Source organism: Poromitra crassiceps (assembly GCF_964638095.1).
Source record: "Poromitra crassiceps genome assembly, chromosome: 5".
NCBI lineage: Eukaryota > Metazoa > Chordata > Actinopteri > Beryciformes > Melamphaidae > Poromitra > Poromitra crassiceps.
The window spans coordinates 34,292,385-34,312,346 of record NC_139642.1 but is presented as its reverse complement, the minus strand read 5'-3'; the positions used below and the strand labels follow the sequence as shown (position 1 = coordinate 34,312,346).

The following is a 19,962-nucleotide window of genomic DNA, read 5'->3' as shown; positions in this document are numbered from 1 at the left end:
TGAGCGAGGCCCACACTGTATCAAAGGAGTGAAACGCTCCACAGTTGAAAATGTTTTCCCAATGACAATGATTTAAAAAAAAGTCAACTGCCATCAAACTAACTACAGATAAGCTACTTAGGATAATTTAATATTTGCACTGATCTGTTTTCAATTATCATACGCCTGGAGTCCCACGCCATCTCTCAGCTCCTGCAACTATGACAAAGCCTGTTTTGGCCTCATAAAGCACAGCATAGGAATCATTGTTGCATTGTTTTATCCCCTTCTTAATTTTTTACCCCGGCCCCCCCACCCCCGCTCAGTATGGAGAGTCTTGGCAGATTGCTCATAAATAGCTTAGTGTTATCAGTGGTACTATGTGTGTCTGCCTGCACATCTCCAAACAGCTATAGAGCTTTGAAGGACAGCCAGCAGGAGGCGATGGAGCAGCTACACCACTAAAGGCAGCCGCACAGTCCAGCGAGAGGAGCGAGATCATTCTCAATGTCAGAAAAGCAGCCGATTTATTAAAACCATCATGGGAGATTAGCTCAACCCGTGGTTATTGGTTTTCTAATGGAACACTCTGTTAATCCTCTCGCTCTCACTCTCTCTTCCATAAAGACATTTCCGTAAGTTAGGGCCCCCATTTTTACAGATTGCCCTCAGCTTTGTGGTGACACTGTGGGGTTGTGAGAGAGAGGAACATTTGCATTTTCCTCTCGCTCCCCACGCTAAGATAATAGCTTGGCAGCCGAGCTGCTAGCTGGCTTGGCATGAGACGGTGTGTGAGTGTGTGTATCTGTGGATGCGCCAGGGTTTATGCGTGCCTCCACTCACTGGTGAAGTGTGTGTGTGTGTGTGTGTGTGTGTGTGTGTGTGTGTGTGTGTGTGTGTGTGTCTGTGCAAGCTCGCACATTCAAGCCTGGCTGCCTGCACTGTTCTTGTTCTAGAGAGAGAGTGAGAGAGAGCGTGTGTGTGTGTGTGTGTGTGTGTGTGTGTGTGTGTGTGTGTGTGTGTGTGTGTTCTTGTACCGCTATCTTAGTGAGGACCAATTTGAGTTTGATACCTGGGAAGTGAGGACATTTGAGGAAATTGAGGTCATTTTAGTCGGTCCTCAGTCTCCTCACTTTCTCATACACCTTCAAAGGGCAGTTTGAAGGTTAAAGCCCCTCTCCAGTGTATTCTGTCATTTTTAAGAGATGTCATGTGTTGCTGTGTTTTTCCCTGCTCTGCTGATTAGCCACAGTGTTCCCCAGTGTTATTTTGTTGACAAATAACCGTATTTTGGGCTCAAAAAGTCCTAAAACTAACCTGTTGGTAAAAACTAGCCTGGGTAAACCTAGCCTCCACGTGACCTGCTCTCAGACCTGCTCTCAGTCACTACCTACTGTAGGTCTGAGAGCAGGTCACGTGGAGGCTAGGTTTACCCAGGCTAGGTAAAAACAGGTGATGTCAGACATTATGTTGTCTAACGAGTGAGGTGTCACAAATACAATATTTACAGTATATACCATCTCCCATTAGCTACGTGTTACTTAGCCGTTAGCCGCTGCGTTTGCTAACTAAGTGCTCACCAGGCTCAAAACGCTGCGATAGTCACTTTTTACTCAGTTAGAGTTACGCTCTTTCCATAAAGTCCATCAGCTTTGATATGTTGACCGGTTTGTTGACAATAGGTGATATTTTGGCTTCTAAAAGAATGTTTTTCACGGAGATATGAACCAGTATGGCCGCTACTTCTGTTTTATCACAGAGAAAGAGTATACTGAAGACAAGGAGACGCTGCTTCTTTTACAACAGCGCCTGCAGTCTTATTATGATGCAGTGGAACATAAGTGGAACAAACTATCTTCGGTTCTTATCAATCTAAGCTCTTTGGCACAAATGGTGACGCGCGTTGTTACAGCATGTGTTGTTACAGCATGTGCAGATGTACGTTTTCATAGAACATCAATGTGAAACAGGTAGGAAAAACTGACTGGAGGGGGGCTTTAAGACTTGAGAATCCTCTCACTTTTTTTATAAAACCTGCGTTATATTCATAACCTTTAGTTATTGAGTCTATTTCTGCAATAACTGCACTATATGGCTGCTCAAACTCGACGAACGTTGACGTTACTGCTCGAGCCGAGGCCCACGGAGGCAGCCATTACTGTTTTGCCAGTGGCATTCCTGATTATCCGGGTACGATGTCAACTACGACGCAGGTCCCTGATTGGCTAGTGCACTTTGTAATTTCTTAAAGCGCATAGACGTTCTCATAGAATGAAACACAATTAATGTGAGTTCACATGTCCGGATGGTTTACCAGGCTAAGGGAATGCAATGAATGTCCTCCTCACTAAGATGACTATGTGTGTGTGTGTGTGTGTGTGTGTGTGTGTGTGTGTGTGTGTGTGTGTGCGTGCGTGTGTGTGTGTGTGTGTGCGCGCGTGAGTGTGTGCGTGCGTGCGTGTGTGTGTGTGAATGTGTGTGTGTTTGTGTGCGCGTGCGTTTGTGAGTGTGTGTGTGCTCCTGCTGCAGTTAGGCCTAACTGACCCTGACAGAGCTGTGAGATGCACAGTAGCAGCGTGAGCCTCCCCTCTCATTATATCCCTTACTGAGTGTGTGAGCAGAATGTTCACTTTCCTGCCTCTGAGTGTTTGTGTGTGTGTGTGTGTGTGTGTGTGTGTGTGTGTGTGTGTGTGTGTGTGTGTGTGTGTGCGCGCGTGTGCGTGCGTGCGCCTGCGTGCATGCGTCTGTGTCTGTCATTATATCTCTTACCAAGTGTGTGAGCAGAATGTTCACTTGCCTGCCTCTGAGTGTGTGTGTGTGTGTGTGTGTGTGTGTGTGCGTGTGTGTGTGTGTGTGTGTGAGTGCGTGCGCGTGCGTGTGTGTGTGTGTGTGTGTGTGTGTGTGTGCACGTGCGTCTGTGTGTGTGCATGTGCGTGTATGTATGTGTGCGTGCATGCGTCTGTGTGTGTCATTATATCTCTTACTGAGTGTGTGAGCAGAATGTTCACTTGCCTGCCTCTGAGTGTGTGTGTGTGTGTGTGTGTGTGTGTGTGTGTGTGTGTGTGTGTGTGTGTGTGTGTGTGTGTGTGTGTGTGTGCACGTGCGTCTGTGTGTGTGCATGTGTGTGTATGTATGTATGTGTGCGTGCATGCGTCTGTGTGTGTCATTATATCTCTTACTGAGTGTGTGAGCAGAATGTTGACTTGCCTGCCTCTGGCTGAGGGCAGGCGAGGAATGAAGAGACAGAGGCACAAGCTATCTGGGTTGTGTGGACTGACTAATTTTCAGGACTTGTGACTCGACTTGAACTTGAGCACTGATGACTCGGACTTGTACTTGTACTCAAGCATTCATTCGGACTCGGATGTTGGAAACAAGGACTCTGACTTGTTAATTGATGAAGACAGATTTTTTTGCAATATGCCATAATTATTTGGTATAAAATATTAGCTATATTAATACGGTGACTTTTTCAATTTCATGCAAGGGCAGGCACGTGTGTTCCACCTACATGTGGATTCACATCATGTTCAGTAACTGCTGACTCGGACTCAGGTGGTGGAGACTCAACTTGGACTCAACTGGAGTCTTCTTTGGTGGCTCGGACTTGGACTCGGATTCGAAAACTGGGGACTCGAGACTGGATATAGTGACTTGACCATAACACTGGTGTATATACTGTACTGTATATTATACAGGCTGCAGCCAACTCACTACATCTTAGCATTACAAAGTTAGTAATACATCTGCTGACAAGCGGAGGCAGGCAATTACTTAGACGTCACTAGCACCATGGCAGGGTAACAAGAAATAGCCTACAAAATAGATGTTTAAATTTAGTGCACCAGTGATCTAAAAATATGTGTGGCTGGCAGTGTGTTTTTTTCTGCTTTCTTTTTTTAGCATAGCCTTTCCAGGTGTATCCACACAGCAGAGGAACAGCGCAGGTCCATGCTTTACTCTACTGTACCTCAGGCTGTGGGACTACTGTACCACCACAACCTTTGGCCTGTACACAACAAATAGCCACAGGCGTCATGGCCAGTTTTGGGGTCACTTTGACCTATTCCCGATGGGCTCTGTGTTGTTGTTTTTTTATGTGCCTATCACCGGCACTACTAATGGACTGTGATGCCACAATACAATGCAATAGCGTTAGCTTTGGAAATAACCTCACTCAGGGGTGGCATCCTGAATGTACTAATTTAGGGAATTTGTTTATTTACATTATATATATATATATATATATATATATATATATATATTAGGGCTGTGCCGATTCACTTATCTCCCGATTCGATACTATCACGATACTTTGGTGCCGATTCGATATATATTGCGATTCACGATTATTGCGATTCTATGATTATTGCGATTCGATATTACGATTTATTGCGATTTTTGTTTATTTTTTTCTTTTATTTTTTCAGTTTGTTTGCTTTTTTACACTAGATTAGAACATGGGAAAAGTTGAATCATACACTAGAGACTGTATATTATATATCATGAGTAGGGCTGGGCGATATAGTTAAAAACAGGGGCGGACTGGGATCATAATTCAGGCTGGGCATTAGATACCAAGCAGGCCAGGCCGATATGGGCCAACGCGCGTGAAATTTGGGCCGTTTGAAGCCAGATTTGGGTCCAATTTTACAATGAGATGCACCCACTTTAACCCTGAAGTGTAATTATTACTTCAGACTAACTAATAAAGTAATAAAACCACTAGTAAACCAGTAGGCGGCGCCTGGCCTGCTGTTCAGTGAGTGGCCTGACTGCAAGCACCCAACAAAAAAAAAAAAAAAAAAAAAAAAAAAAAAAAAATTTAATTTGCGATTATCGATTCTGGAATAAAAGATCGATCCAAAAAATCGTGACATTAAAAATCGCGATACTTAGGTGAATCGATTTTTTCCCCCACCCCTAATATATATATATGTACCGTAAATTCCGGACTATAAGCCGCGGCTTTTTCCCCGTTTTTTGGCCCTGCGGCTTATATAACGGTGCGGCTTATCTATGGATTTTTTCAGAAAAAAAAAAAAAAATACAAATAAAATCTCTCTTTTTTAGCACTCTTTCTAACTATAAATCCACTTCTGTTTTAATTTCCTCTCTTGCCCTCTTTTCACCACACCGCGGACACTGTGTGCACTGTAAAAATAAACAAAGGTGGTGTTGTGTTATGTTGTTTTGTTGAAATGTTACGGTAATACGGTAAATGGGAGCTTCCTCAAACAGCCATCTCTTTCCCGACAATCCCCTCTGTGCGTGACCCCTTACATATGGTAATTACGGTAAGCAAACGGCCACTCGGCCAACAACTCCCTCCCCCGACTACCAGGAGAAAATCACAAACTTCGGCGAATTCACACAAAGGAAGATCAAGGAATATTCCATCGAACCGGAGCAGATCATAAATATGGATGAAGTGCCTTTGACGTTCGACCTGCCACTCACTCGGACTGTTAACAAGAAAGGTGAATCATCGATCACATTGAGAACCACTGGGCACGAGAGAACGAATTTCACTTGTGTTCTGGCCTGCTCTGCATCTGGAGTAAAGCTGCCGCCAATGGTGATTTTTAAGCGGATTACGATGCCGAAAGAGAAAATTCCCAGTGGGATATGCCTCAGAGTCAACAAGAAAGGGTGGATGATGGAAAGTGTCATGAAGGAGTGGCTGGCTGAGTGCTACGTCAAGCGCCCTGGAGGATTCTTTCACCAAAAAAAAGCTTTGCTCGTTCTCGACAGCATGAGGGCTCATATAACAGATTCCGTGAAAGCAGCCATCAAGACCACAAACTCCATTCGGGTTCCGAAAAGGCTGGACTGCTGCGTGATGATGACGCCGGCACAGCTGGGCGCCTTCAGAGGCTGTTCGATTCCGACACCGACAGTGACGAAGAGGAGTTCCTTGGTTTTGAGAGTGACAACGAAGGAGAGAGGAGAGTGGTTGACGAAGCCACCCTGAACCTGTTCGTTTCCGACACTGAAGTTGAGGACTTTGCTGGTTTCAGTACGGAGGAAGAAGAGGAAGACGAGGATTAGTGACTTGACTTTGACTCTGACTCTGTTTTTGACGCTGCACCTTCACCTAAAAGATGAAGACAAGGATTACGGTACCTGGTTTGATTGTTGACAGCACCTTTTGTTGAAATGTTAATAAATGGGAGCTTCCCCAAACAGCCATCTCTTTCCCGACATTCCTCTCTGTGCACGAACCCTTACATATGGTAATTAAACATCAAAACACCCGCGGCTTATAGTCCGGTGCGGCTTATATATGTAAAAAACAGTCAATTTTGCTGCTGCGGCTTATATACCGGTGCGCCTTATAGTCCGGAATTTACGGTATATATATATATACTGTATATATATACTGTGTATATATATATATATATATATATATATATATATATATATATGTATGTATGTGCATGTACAGTATACATACACACACACACACACACACACACATACATATACACACACACACACACACACACACACACACACACACACACACACAAGACAATCCAAGGGCCTTATAAAGATAGCCTACCTCAAATGAGAAAAATTTAACAAAAAATCAAGATGGCAAAAAAAAACGGATACAGAGTCTTAAAGGAGAATTTTGCCCTGCTCGTCAGTTTGTCATCCGTATAACGTTAGTCCCGATCAGAGCCGTATAATAGAAGAGTTCCGACATCTCCATTCACTCCAATGGACCAGTTTTTTTCCAGGAAGTAGAAAGTGGAACTCTTGAGTAAAAAAAGCAGCACTGTTGAGTTGCAGCAAAATAGACAGTGTTGTACTTTGAAAGGGTTTTTCATCCCTTGAAATGAATCAAATTGTACATTATCGGCTTTATTTTAGCATGCAAAAGTAGCGCGAGACCCATTCCTGGCTGTTCATTGGCTAATGAATCTCGCATTTTGGTCCTCCGCTGACGCCACTCTCTCTCTAGAGGACACTAGTCCCGATTAAATAAATATGGGCGGCCATCATTCAAATGTCTCGTCCATATTCTCGAAATCAGATACATGTAAATATTCAGCCATAACTTACAAAATCATTCAGCTCCGCTATCTGTTACCCCAAACAAATATGGCAACTCCTCCTAATCCCAGCTTTCCACCCCACCACAGCTGACTTCCGGCAAACAACGCAACTCTCGTGAGACTTGAGCAAGACTTTTGCGAGACTTGGATCAAGTGGAAGGAAAATTAAATCTCTATAATAATGTCATGATGGAATAATCGGATCCTGTCAGAGGTAAAAACAAGCTTGTTTAGTGTATTGGGGGCATGTGGGAAAAGCGGCTGCCAACTGAAGCAATCTTAATCAATACTGCACCAATTTAAAAGATTTTTGTTCACATTACTTGAAAAATTCCTGAAATTCTCCTTTAATATGCAGGATGTTTTCCAAAAAGTGTTAAATGTTAAAATACACCTAAATGGAGAAAATGTAATTTATAGTGGAAATGAGTTTGGTGACTGCCGTGTGTTCAAAGACAGAAAAAGTGGGAGGGAGAGAGAGAATGGGTGTGTTACAAAACTGAGGGAAGGCCTCCAGCAGTTTCTACATATATTTTATACTTTATGTTAAAATCTTCAACTACAGTATCAAAGTTAACAAGCCATTCAGATTGTTATATCACTCTTGCTCTCCATTTCACAATGTTTTATTCTGAGATGATATACACGCCTGGGTAGTGTTGGACTGGATACATACAGTATTTCACTAGTCATTACATTATAGTATAACCCAAGAGTCAGTAAATGTGCTACAATATTTCAAGAGAACATTAATTGTAAACCATCATTCAACTGATCTTAGACAGTTGGACAGTGATATCATGAATAAACACTTGCCGGGGCGTATATCCATTGACAGTGAATGAGAGACTGACTTTATGGGCCAATAGAATATTTGTTTGAGTGTTTAAACCCTATAGTATGAACTTTATTTTATTAGAGCACTAGCAGTTAAGAATTAGGAAATGTGTCCATATCCCCATGAAATCAAATCACCCAGGGCCTGATGTCTCTGTGAGGCTCTCAGTCAGTGTCACTGGAGCTACAGGAAGCCTGTCTGCAGTCTAATGGTACCAGAGGTCTCCTACTCTAGCTCATGGATAGACTGCTTCATACATTTGGAAAGAGAACAAAGTTCTATGCAAGTTCTTCTTCAGGGAAGTTTTTCTTTACTAATGTATTGAAAAATAATAACGAAGTAGACTCATAACTGATATATGTAGGGGAAAAAACTTTGTATTTGGCTTAAGGATCCACGATGATATTGGCACATCATTGGTGTTGGCCGATAAAGGTTTTACAATAATGAGAGACTAGTTTAACACGCTTTAATGAAACAACAAATTAATTTTGGCGTATGAATCCATGATATGATGACGCTCTCCTGAGATGATGAGAGGGCGTCATCAGTGAAGAATAGGATAGGAAATCCCCCATAGGGAATCCTTCAGGAGTCATGATGATGGTGGTGGTCAGGGGAGGAGGTGGGGTGAAAACAACTGCTTCAGCGATGATGATCAGCAACTGAGAATGACACATGGCACATACACAGCACATAGCAAACAGAGTAAAACATGGACCCTGATATACTACGCTGATTAGGTGATTGGGATCAGCTGGAAAGGAATAGCTTGGGCTGATTGGTTATTGCCACATGCAGTGTGGTAAACTGTGAATGGATGAGGAGACAGCATCAGAGAAAGGGGGTGAGCCTAACAATGAATGGGTTATACAACCTTAAAGGGGGCGTGCACTGTGATATGACCTGAACTGGGCGTTAGCTGCTAAGTAGTCTTCATTATTGAAAATAGTCCAAGACATTATTTAATATGAATTTTCGGCATCGGCCCTGAAACGAACATTTTCTGCTGATATTGCCCAGTGAATGTGTACCTTATGAAAAGCATTGTACTGTATTTATGTCTGCATCTGCACATTGTTCTGCCTACTCTTATCGTGATGATAGTAGGCATAATAATGTGTCCCACTACAGGAGAGACTTGAGGAAAATGTGCATATATCAGTATCAGCAATCGGCCAAAAGAGTTGGAAGATATTGACATACTGTATCCGATATCGGGGGAGGCGAATGCAATATTGTGCATCCCTAATTTGGCTCCACCCCCTCTTGACGACAACAAGGTTACATTATGAAAAGGATTTTGTGGCCTTTTGCTTATTCTACTACTTTGCTCTGAAATTAAGTCACTCTTATTTAAGGGCATCAGCTTTTATTTGAATTGACTGTGCCGCTCTTTAAGCTGTCGATATATCTCTTGATATATATCTCTTTAAGCTGTCGATATATCTCTTTATATATATATCTCTTTAAGCTGTCGATATACATGTATCTCTTTATATATATATCTTTAAGCTGCCGATATATCTCTTTATATATCTTTAAGCTGTCGATATATCTCTTTATATACAGTATATCTCTTTAAGCTGTCGATATACATGTATCTCTCTATATATATCTCTTTAAGCTGCCGATATATCTCTGCACCAATGTTGACAAGAGAGTCTGATTGTGATGTTTGTTTTCACAGTCAAGCCTTCGAAGCCAAGGTGCTGGATGGATGGCAAACTGTTGGAGAGCAGTGACGTCAAGCTGAGCTGCAAGTCCAGCGACGGCTCCGACCCCATCAGCTACAAGTGGGAGCGAGTCCTGGAGAAGGGCAAGAGTCTGGGCAAACTGCCAAACCTGGCACTGATAGGTAAGGAAACCATTGGCAGCACACGGGCGTGCTGACTCACCTCACACCACTCTAGCTTATAAAGTCCTCTGAAGGGGGATACTATGAAGATTCATTTTCATATTAGTGATTTTCATAGCCTGCCGTTTATCCAGGGAAGTGTTCTGCTGAGCACACTGTCTTCTTTTTTTTCAGCACCGCCCCACTTCACCAGGGTGATGGTTAGTTAGTGCCTTGCTCAATGGCACTCATCAAGAGTTTTAGAGGGAGGCTCAGATTTTGCCTTTCTAACATTTACTGCTTCCTCAAACCTCACAAATTTGAGTTTGGGGGGGGCATCAAATATGTATCACCCATTACAGCTGAAAGCCATATGATCTGTGCTGCACACAAGTTGAAAACTTTGTCGATTTTCTCTCAAATCAAACAGAGCACTACCCTCCGGTTTCCTGTTGTAGTCTATAGGGAGGAGTTATATAAACTTGTGGGCCGAGGCTGATTCTGCGATCTGACATTGAAATGTCAGTCTCACTCGGCTACATTCTCTTTGCCTGCGTGAAGGGCAAGGCAGCATGTACAAACTGATTTCCCTGAGTGTGTATGAAGTGTCTGAGATGATTCAAATGTAGTACACAGACCTGGACTGACAGCGCCCACTAGTTTCTGCAAAACATCGGCCTGGCAGTTGCCCTGCAGGCACACCTCTCTCTACCCACATAATGTGTTTTCTGGCCTTCCTCTTGGATCACTATCATGCATATCTGCCTCTAAATAGTAACAGAGATACTGTAGTTTATAGCGGGGGGGAAACGTAATGGTCGGGCAATTCTCTGTACCGCGCATTCTCCAAACAGACACATAACACCCCGGAGGCCGAACCTCCCTGTCTCACTTGCCCTCCCCCCCCAGTGCTCGACTGGCATCCGTGATGGCACGTGCCCAGACAAAAACCTTCAAATTAATGACCTCCATGAAACAACACCTGTTCGGTCTAATTAGTTTTCATTGGACGATAACACACAGCGTCAGCAGCCATTATTTATGGGTCTGGTGAAAGGTAATATCGCATGGCTGTCATTGGTGGAGATGACTAAATGTCCCATGGGGCCGTGCGGCTCCATCGCTCTCGCCGACAAGCTCCTGCTACTCTTGGAGTCCTCCTCAGTGTGTTGGGACCCCTCTCTTAAATCAACACTCCATCAATGTCTCTCTCTCTCTCTCTCTCTCTCTCTCTCTCTCTCTCTCTCTCTCTCTCTCTCTCTCTCTCTCTCTCTCTCTCTCTCTCGGCCCATGTATTTTTATTGTCTCTCCTCCTACCCTCCAAGTGAGATACTTTGGGCATGATAAACATTCCAGAATGCACAAACAACACACACACACACCGATACACAAATCGATGGGGATGGGGATACTCATGATACGATTCATTACACGATATGGGGTTCATCATTACAACCATGATCCGATGTAATAAATAAAAGTTTCTCACAATCGAATTGGCTGGCTACAATGTAAACAACACATTAAAAAAGTCATTGCAAAGTGTAAATCATATAATGTGGATGGAGCGCTTGTGAAATTGTGATGGGCAAGCTGTCTCAAATGGAGCTCATTTCTGCCCCTCGAGACGTATTGTCACATTTTTCTAGTGCAAAATATTGAATTACGATATGTTGTCCCATCCCTGCAAATCTCTGTCGTTTGTCAAAACTGACTGTCTGACTAAGCTCTCTCATATTGGTCCATTCTTCACACAAACGTGTTTTTTTCTGCCAGATCTGAAGAACCCAGAGATCGTGACCCTGAGGAATCTGACCATGGACAGCACAGGTGTCTACAGGTGCACGGCCAGCAATGACGTGGGAGAGGAAAACTGCATCATCGAGGTTACCATGCAGCGTGAGTCGGGGAGGAAGGGAGGGAGTCCACCTCACACCAGACTGCCACACTGATTGATGGCTGTAGTTTCCAACCGCAGCTGAAAATACATTTATTCCTCCACCCACCCCCCGCACCACCACCTCTGCTTCTCCACCCACCCCTGCCCCGTTCTCCCCCGGTGCTCAAACACTAGGGAATGCACTACAACTTAGAACTGGGGGCTACTGGTCACCACCTTCGCCCCAGCAGTTATGTTTCAGTGTCACACTAATAGATTTCCAGAGAGGCCCAGGACTTTTGGGGTCACTTTGGGGGGGGGTGAGGTGTAGGGAAAATGACACTTCGAGCAGCTCAGCAGAAATGGTTCGATAGCAGCGGTCTTAAATTCAATGTGGAGACCGTGGCAAACATACACAAGAAATGGTGAAGGATCGCACAGTATGTGAAGCATGGGCCACAATTATATGTACATTTCAGATTTAGAATGAAAATTAGAGGTGTTTGCAATGATGAGCACAAATTAATATGCAGGTGTAGACCATTGACTGTATACAGGTGTAGACAGTAGCCTATGTATTTATCCCATAGACTGTCTAAGACTCTAATGTAATAAGGGGATGACCCACCCATTGGTTTTTGGACTCGAGTTTTGGAAGCCTCTTGGTGGAGATTTCTGGGTAATTTTACCGTCGCCATGTTGGATTTGATCAGCGCCGTGTCTGAAAAATTGGAGCCAGAAATGACCATATTTGGACAAAAGGGTGGAGCTGGGGGGAGCGAGGGGAAGATCTTACTGAGAACCAGCTCCGCTACCGCTGCTACAAGGCTGCTAAACAAGCTAGCTTCCATAAGTCATCGAGGTAAAGTTTATAGCTGTTAAAGTAATCTTAGTAGCTAAATAAATCCGGCCAGTCTGCTCACGGATGCGTGTTGTTTTCCTTCACCCCACACTTTTCTCCAAAAACGTTATATTTATTGAAATGTGATGATCTGTAACGTCACATTACATATACCCCAAGAGGCAGTGCTGTTCTGCTCGGTAACAACTTCAAGCGTCACTTTACATGTGAACTAATGTGGCAGAGAATTGTTAATTTCATCTATTAAAGCAACATTTATCTTCCAAAATGAATTAATCATAATCACACAATGGTACGGAGACATTAGCTAATCACCACAGAGCCGCACAGGTCAGTTTATCGGGTAATTTCCCCTGGTATCATGACGTTATGTTGGCCAGCCGAGGAGCTCTGAAGTCGGCTTGCATCAGCTGAGAATGGTCGGCTGGCCCCCGGTCCTTGAAATTCAGATTTGGAAATAGGTGTTATTTTGATCAACTGACCTCATACCGGGAATGTACATTGTTACGTTTGTCTACTAAAATTATTAAAAGATCATAACAATCATGAATGCTGTGCTGTTGAGAGTTGTCATCCTTGTCAACCACCAGGTAGCCACGCCCGAAAACAGTCTTCTTTATGCTCTATTTTCCTCTAAATGAGACCATAATTTACCAATTTAACACCACGCTCTATTGAAAAACACTTGAAATTGGTGATTTTGACCATAAACTTTTACTTAGTCTAAAATTAAGTGAGAAGTTGGGTCATTTTCCCATTCACTTCAATGTAACCAGACTTTTTTTTTGAGCCAGTGGAGTCACCCCATGCTGGCCATTTGAAAGAATGCAACTTTGAAACACTTCCGCATTGGATTGACACACTGAGCTCACAGCCTATGTCCACTTATTATACTGTGTATGGTTTATCCACCATACCAAACTAAACCATAGGTAGTGGATTGTACAAAGTACCTCCCTTATTGCTTATTCTCTCTCTCCGCTCCTCTGTCTTCATGTGTCTCTGTCCCTGTTCCTGTGTGTCTTTCCCTGTCCCTGTTCCTGTGTGTCTCTGTCCCTGTGTGTGTCTGTTCCTGTGTGTCTCTCTTCCTGTGTGTCTCTGTTCCTGCATGTCTGTCCCTGTGTGTCTCTGTCCCTGTGTGTCTCTGTTCCTGCATGTCTCTGTTCCTGCATGTCTCTGTCCCTGTGTGTCTCTGTCCCTGTGTGTCTCTGTCCCTGTGTGTCTCTCTTCCTGTGTGTCTCTGTCCCTGTGTGTCTCTCTTCCTGTGTGTCTCTGTCCCTGTGTGTCTCTGTTCCTGTGTCTCTGTGCGTTCACAGATGCGAGGGATGTTGGTATGGTAGCTGGTGCGGTGGTGGGGATCTCTCTTGGCGTGCTCATTGTCATACTCATCATCTGGCTGGTCTTCCGGAAGAAGGAGAAAAAGAAGTATGAGGAGGAGGAGACCCCAAACGAGATCAGGTTTATCCAACTTCTTTTCTACCGTGACACTTTCCCTTCTCCAACATTTTCCGCTATTTTACTATGTGACATGTGGCATGCTGAAAGAAAAGTTGTGCGTGCGTGCGTGTAGTGTGTATCTACCTCTGTGTGTGTGTTACTGTCTCTCTGGGTGTATTTCCTGGCATGTTACCACAGTACCCGTCTCTCTGCCTACAGTATGTGAGTGCGTGAGTCTAAAAATACAAAGGCCCACAAGCCAAGGTCAAGTGCAATATTGATTATCTTCTAAGAGCCTCTCTTTCATACCTCCCTTGCTTCCATGTTTGTATTTGTGTGTGCGTGTGCCTGTGTGTGCGCACGTGTGTGTGTGTGTGTGTGCGCGTGCGTGCGTGTTTGAGGCTTCAGAGCTAGGTGAGGTGTGCGATCACAGCGGTGTGTTTATTCCCCACTGCAAAGCACAGAGTCAAACCCGCGGGCCCTGTGGATCGCTAATGACACTTGTGAAAGCGACAGTGTTCTGGTGACAGAGTAGAGTCAGTGTTCTGGTGACAGAGTAGAGTCAGTGTTCTGGTGACAGAGTAGAGTCAGTGTTCTGGTGACAGAGTAGAGTCAGTGTTCTGGTGACAGAGTAGAGTCAGTGTTCTGGTGACAGAGTAGAGTCAGTGTTCTGGTGACAGAGTAGAGTCAGTGTTCTGGTGACAGAGTAGAGTCAGTGTTCTGGTGACAGAGTAGAGTCAGTGTACGTGCATCTTCACCGGTGTAGCGATGAAAAATGCAGCACGGTGGAGAGACAGCTTCCAGTGGCTAAATAATGTAGGTGTGATGAGGTGTTTTCTGTTTTCTTGTCATGTTCCGAGTCTGAGGGAGCTGAAGTACTCACAGTACAAACCACCGGCTTTTGGTGACGCGCCTCTTAGATGAGTTGCTGGGGCCAGTCGTTGGTGTAATGGATGTGGATGTAGACGCAGACTGAGAGTTCTTTTTTATTTTTTTATTTTCTCATTAGAAAACATGACCTCCATTAGTTTGAAGACAGACATCCCCTAATAATACTAATCTGGTAGAGATCAAACTCTTGGTCATTTGTTTTTGGTAGTCAGCTATATTTATTTTTTCTTCTTCTTCTAGGTGTGTGGTTTTTATCAGCATCCTGCTATGAGAAATGGAGGCAGGTGTGGAATTCTAAAATAAGGTTTTGAATACCTTTTCGGTGCAAGCTTCAAGTTTTGCTTTGCTAAATCAGGAAGGGACTTTTTTCCTTTTCCCATTGTTTCTGGGGAACCGGTGATTTCAGCAAATGTCATTATTCTGTGGCAATGTGCTTCAGTAGCTCATGAATTACATGAGGTCCCCACATTATACCAGTCCATGTAGATAGGGCCTCCGAATGGGGCTGGGGAATGCTACAGTGGTACAGGGTTTGCTGTGTTTGCATATTTGTGTTTGTTTCTGTTCTCTATTTTTTCCAGTATTGCTGATTATAAAACGAATCCACATTTCTCACACTTCTTCTTTCTACCCCTCAGAGAGGACGCAGAGGCCCCCAAAGCCAAGCTGGTGAAGCCCAACTCCCTGTCATCCTCGCGCTCCGGCAGCTCGCGCTCCGGCGCCTCCTCCACCCAGTCCATGGTGCACAGCAGCGCCCAGCGCGGCCACCGCCCCCGCCCGCCTGCTGTGGCGGCCCTCAAGGAGAACGGACACCCCCCGGGCTTCCCCCAGTCCCCCCCGGCCTACACCGCAGTGGTGCCCCCCAAGACCCCCGAGCCCCCCCCCACCACGCCCAAGTTCAACTCCAGGAACATGTCTGGGCCCACACCACCCACCCTCATGGTCCCCGCCCAGACCAAGGCCTTTCAAACTGTGTAGGAATGAAAGCCCCGGCCCTTCCTGCAACCCATCCCGGACCCCCCCCCCACCACCACCACCACCACCACGCCCCTCCCGACTCCCCCTCCCCAAAGACTAAGACTCTTCCATAAACAAAGAAATGCAACTAGTAAAAAGGATGTAATTAAAAGAATCAATACTATAAGTCCAAAAGTACTTTGAATGAATGCATACTTAAAAAGGGAAAATAAGACATGCTTGCCCCCTACTGAATTACATAAAACAACAAAACAAAGACAAAAAACAAGACCTGAGTTTGTGTCCCTTGGCTCAAGGCAGAGCTTATTTTCCCTGTTCCTTCTTTGGACTTTGGCGAGGCACCGGGAAGAGAAGCACCGCGTGCAGCCAGCTGGAAGAGCCCCCGACTACAAGCTTTATTTATTTATCAAATCAAAGGGACGGGCATGCAGAGGAGGAGGAGGAGGAGGAGGAACAAGAGGAGGAAAAGACAACAGCGGATGTCTGGATGAAGAGAGGAGCTCCAGTCTGAGCCAGGTACCAGTGGTGTGGTGTCACACTGACAGAAGAGGCGGAAGGGAGGAGAGGAGAGGAGAGGGGAGAAAGTGCGAGGGTGTAAGTCAGACATCTACTGATTTTGATTTTGATTATTTCCCCTGTTCTGAAACAACAAGAAAACCTTCCGCCCCCACCCCACCCCATGGGCTGGGCTGAGACTGTGCCCATCCATGTGGACAGACACGGTGAGATCATCTGCCTCGATGCTCTCGGATCTTTCTCAAAGGGAATCCACGACGGGCCGCGGCGCTCCCCGGCCGAGTCGGATTGGGTTGGCTCGCTCATCTGCTTCACCGCTCAGCAGGAGAACCTTCAGCCGCAAGGATGGAGCTTTGACAGAGTCGTACCCACGCAATTGTCAAGTCCTCCCACACACCCCGTCAAGGTCAATGGACATCCTTTTCTGGTACTGAATATCCTCCCTGAATGAATAAATAGTATGTATTAGGCCTATTAGACAGTCAATACTTTAAATATAGAGAATAAGTATCTATTAGACCAGCTGGACTTGTTATGTTTATCTCTCTGAACAGCTTGTAAAGGGTGACAGACAGCTATGTGTCCATTCATCCATCTGAAGAAGTGCCACCAATCCCTACGATGGGTTATTGTTGCTTTATTACTCTTTTATTTACCTGCTACTTCTGAAATCTTATCCTAAAACCAAAATCTGTCCACAAACACCGTGAATGTGTGTTGAACAAAGATGGTCGATCCAGTTATTTTCAGCGTCCTATCCTTATAGGAATCGCTATTCGCAGCTAAGGCACAAAGAATTGACCTTGAAGTCGAATTTTACAATTACTACGTCTGATTGAGCGGGAGGAAGGAGTATATGATTCTAAAGACTTCCATTGTACAGCGCGTTCCGCACGGTATCACTCTCGCTACTCTCCCCGGATCCCTAACAATGGAGTGGCACTCGATTGCTGTCTGGCTGCATCGCCGCGTCCTGCTTGCTGATTGGTTGAGGCCACGCTATCAGCCAATCCCCCTTTTGTCGTCTCCTCGGCGCAGTTTGATTGAAAGTCGCTGAAAAAGGACAAGTAGCCTATCTAGTGTGCCTTTGCAATCCCTCTCCCGTCTGATGGTTTCTTTCTCTGTCCTTATCTTCAGCGCACCAGTGGTTAAGTCTCTGTTCACATCCAGCTTTGAGGGTCAACAGCAGCAAATACTGACAGATACAACTTCACAAACCTGCCTAGTGTTATGGGATGCAGCCCAGGGAGCAGCAAGCAGACAGTACATTATCCTTGGTGAGAAAGCGAACCCATGCCAACGGGACAATGTACATTCTGTAATCTGTTGTTTTATAATGTACATACAGATAGAAATACACATGATGTCATTTAATAAGGTTATGTGAGGGGGGGGGGGGGGGGGGGCGACTCCAATATGGGGGGGAAAATGCCTTTTATTTTCAACAAGAGACAATTGTTCATATCTGACCACCAGGGAAGCTGGGTGTGTGTGTGTGTGTGTGTGTGTGTGTGTGTGTGTGTGTGTGTGTGTGTGTGTGTGTGTGTGTGTGTGTGTGTGTGTGTGTGTGTGTAGGTGTGTGTGTGTGTGTGTGTGTGTGTGTGTGTGTGTGTGTGTGTGTGTGTGTGTGTGTGTGTGTGTGTGTGTGTGTGTGTGCGTGTGTGTGTGTACGCGTGCGTGCGTGTGAGCGTGCATGTGTATAGTGTGTATGTGTGTGTGTGTACGTGTGGGTGTGTGCATGTCAATTCAGTGTAAGCCCTAGGGCCACACCCACACATCCTCGTGTTAGCTAGCCATTCAAGGGAGTGAGAAGGCTCCAGTCAGGCATAACCTCTATCCAAATTGATATGACTGCAGACTGGCAGTGTTTGTGTTCGTTTTCAGGTGACTTATATGCCTGTTGAACTGGGCTTCACAGGCAGCGGTGGTGTCTCTGCTTGTGGGGGCGGTGTCTTGAGACAAAGCGCGTCCATAATTCATAACGGTCCTCGGCTCTGGAGATCACTAGTATGCCTACTGTCTGTCTTTGAGCATAGAATGCACTGGGCCCTTGGTGTACCGACGGTCTCTCATGGCACACACACACAGCTAGACATTGTAGACACTGCATCTACAAGTGCAGACAGACACACAGGTACTGTACGTGTTGCACACACAAACACACACACACACACACACACACACACACACACACACACACACACAAACACACACACACACACACACACATATTGCACACACTGAAATTGCCCAACCAAAAGCCCAAACAGCCTTCCTTGTTATTTCTGTTCTTTCAGAATCAATTTGATGGATAGAATGTCTGGAGGCATTACCACTGACTGATGGAGCCACTAAATGCAGCACAGAAAGGGACTGTACAGCGCATCACCCAGGAAACACACACACACACACACACACACACACACACACACAGACACGCACGCGCACAAGCGTCATGCCCGCGCACAAGCGTCATGCCCATTGTAAATTTCCCCCTCAGATTTTTGAGTTTTTTTCTCTCTCATGATATCATTTCATTACTATGGATTTTCTAACGTGTAGTTATGATCATTTATATAAAGAGTCGAACATATAGGCTTATAGGCTATGTCTTATTATGTCATAGATCAAACCTAACCAAAAAACACACACCCCTCCTCCCGCTCATAATGGTTTCTTCCAAAAGACGTGTCGGGTCGTCCATCTGGCTTTCTCACTACATATATTCCAGTGCTACGTAGCAAAGCCACCCAGCCAGCCACCCACGCGTCACAGCACAGAGCTGACAGCAGTGTTTTTCTGCTTAACTGGTCAGTATAGTGCATCAATCCCATTTTCAAACATGTGAAAATGAAATGCTGTTAGTTAGGCACAGTTTGCATAGCAAGTTAGTTGGCTACTTGTACCAGGCAGCTAAGGTTAGCACTGCATTGTAATGTTAGCATCCCTCATGGTGGTAGCATAGCATCCATTTGGCGGTAAATGAGAGCTGTGTGAGTGTTATGCATTGTGTTATGGCAGTGAGCTGATAGACTATCAGCTCACTGCCATAGAGTGGTGGTAAAAATAAAAAAAACTCAGTGATAGTTGTTTTTTTTACCACCACTCTATCACACAGGTTATATTGTAGGCTAGTTAGCAAAACACTGAGTTCCATTTGATGTCTCCACTCCAGCCAGGTCAAAATGCAAAGAAAAATATCATCATTCTTTAAAAAAAAGAATAGACAGTCCTCCCAGCCCTGTCTTCAGTGAAGAGGACATAGAGGTTGATGCAAGGGGCAAGTTTAGTGATAGACTATTTTTCCTTCATGGTAATGCATGCAGATTTAAGATTTGTGTGGTCCACTGAGCCTGGGCAGTGACAATGTACTTAGTCTGGTGATTATGGATTTTTCCAGGAGGCTGAGCAGTTTGGAAAATAGCCGGTTACACCAGCTCAGTCTGTTAATTTAAAATGAGATATTTCTCTAAATCTGGCTTCCAACCCCCCAGACACTCTTCAAGTGTTCGCCCCCTCAGATTGTTTGCTTACATGACGCCCCTGCGCGCGCGCGCGTGCGCACACACACACACACACACACACACACACGTACATACAGCTATGCATCATAACAATAACACATACACAATATCTCTCCCTTTTGTGGTCTCTCACACACACTCTTGCATGCAAGCGCAC

The 19,962-nt window shown here is 44.9% G+C and overlaps 1 protein-coding gene across 1 annotated transcript in view; it reads left to right on the top strand.

Annotated features, from left to right (window-relative positions):
• The window catches only part of clmpb (CXADR like membrane protein b), a gene marked incomplete at both ends in the record, with an annotated part of 99,840 nt that extends 84,075 nt beyond the window's left edge, over positions 1-15,765 (top strand). The window contains 4 exons of the mRNA XM_083637235.1: positions 9,572-9,739; positions 11,495-11,617; positions 13,776-13,917; positions 15,426-15,765. Of these exons, the coding sequence (XP_083493361.1) occupies positions 9,572-9,739; positions 11,495-11,617; positions 13,776-13,917; positions 15,426-15,765 (773 nt within the window). The remainder of the gene's footprint in view (positions 1-9,571; positions 9,740-11,494; positions 11,618-13,775; positions 13,918-15,425) is intronic.
• Positions 15,766-19,962: the final 4,197 nt, after the last annotated feature.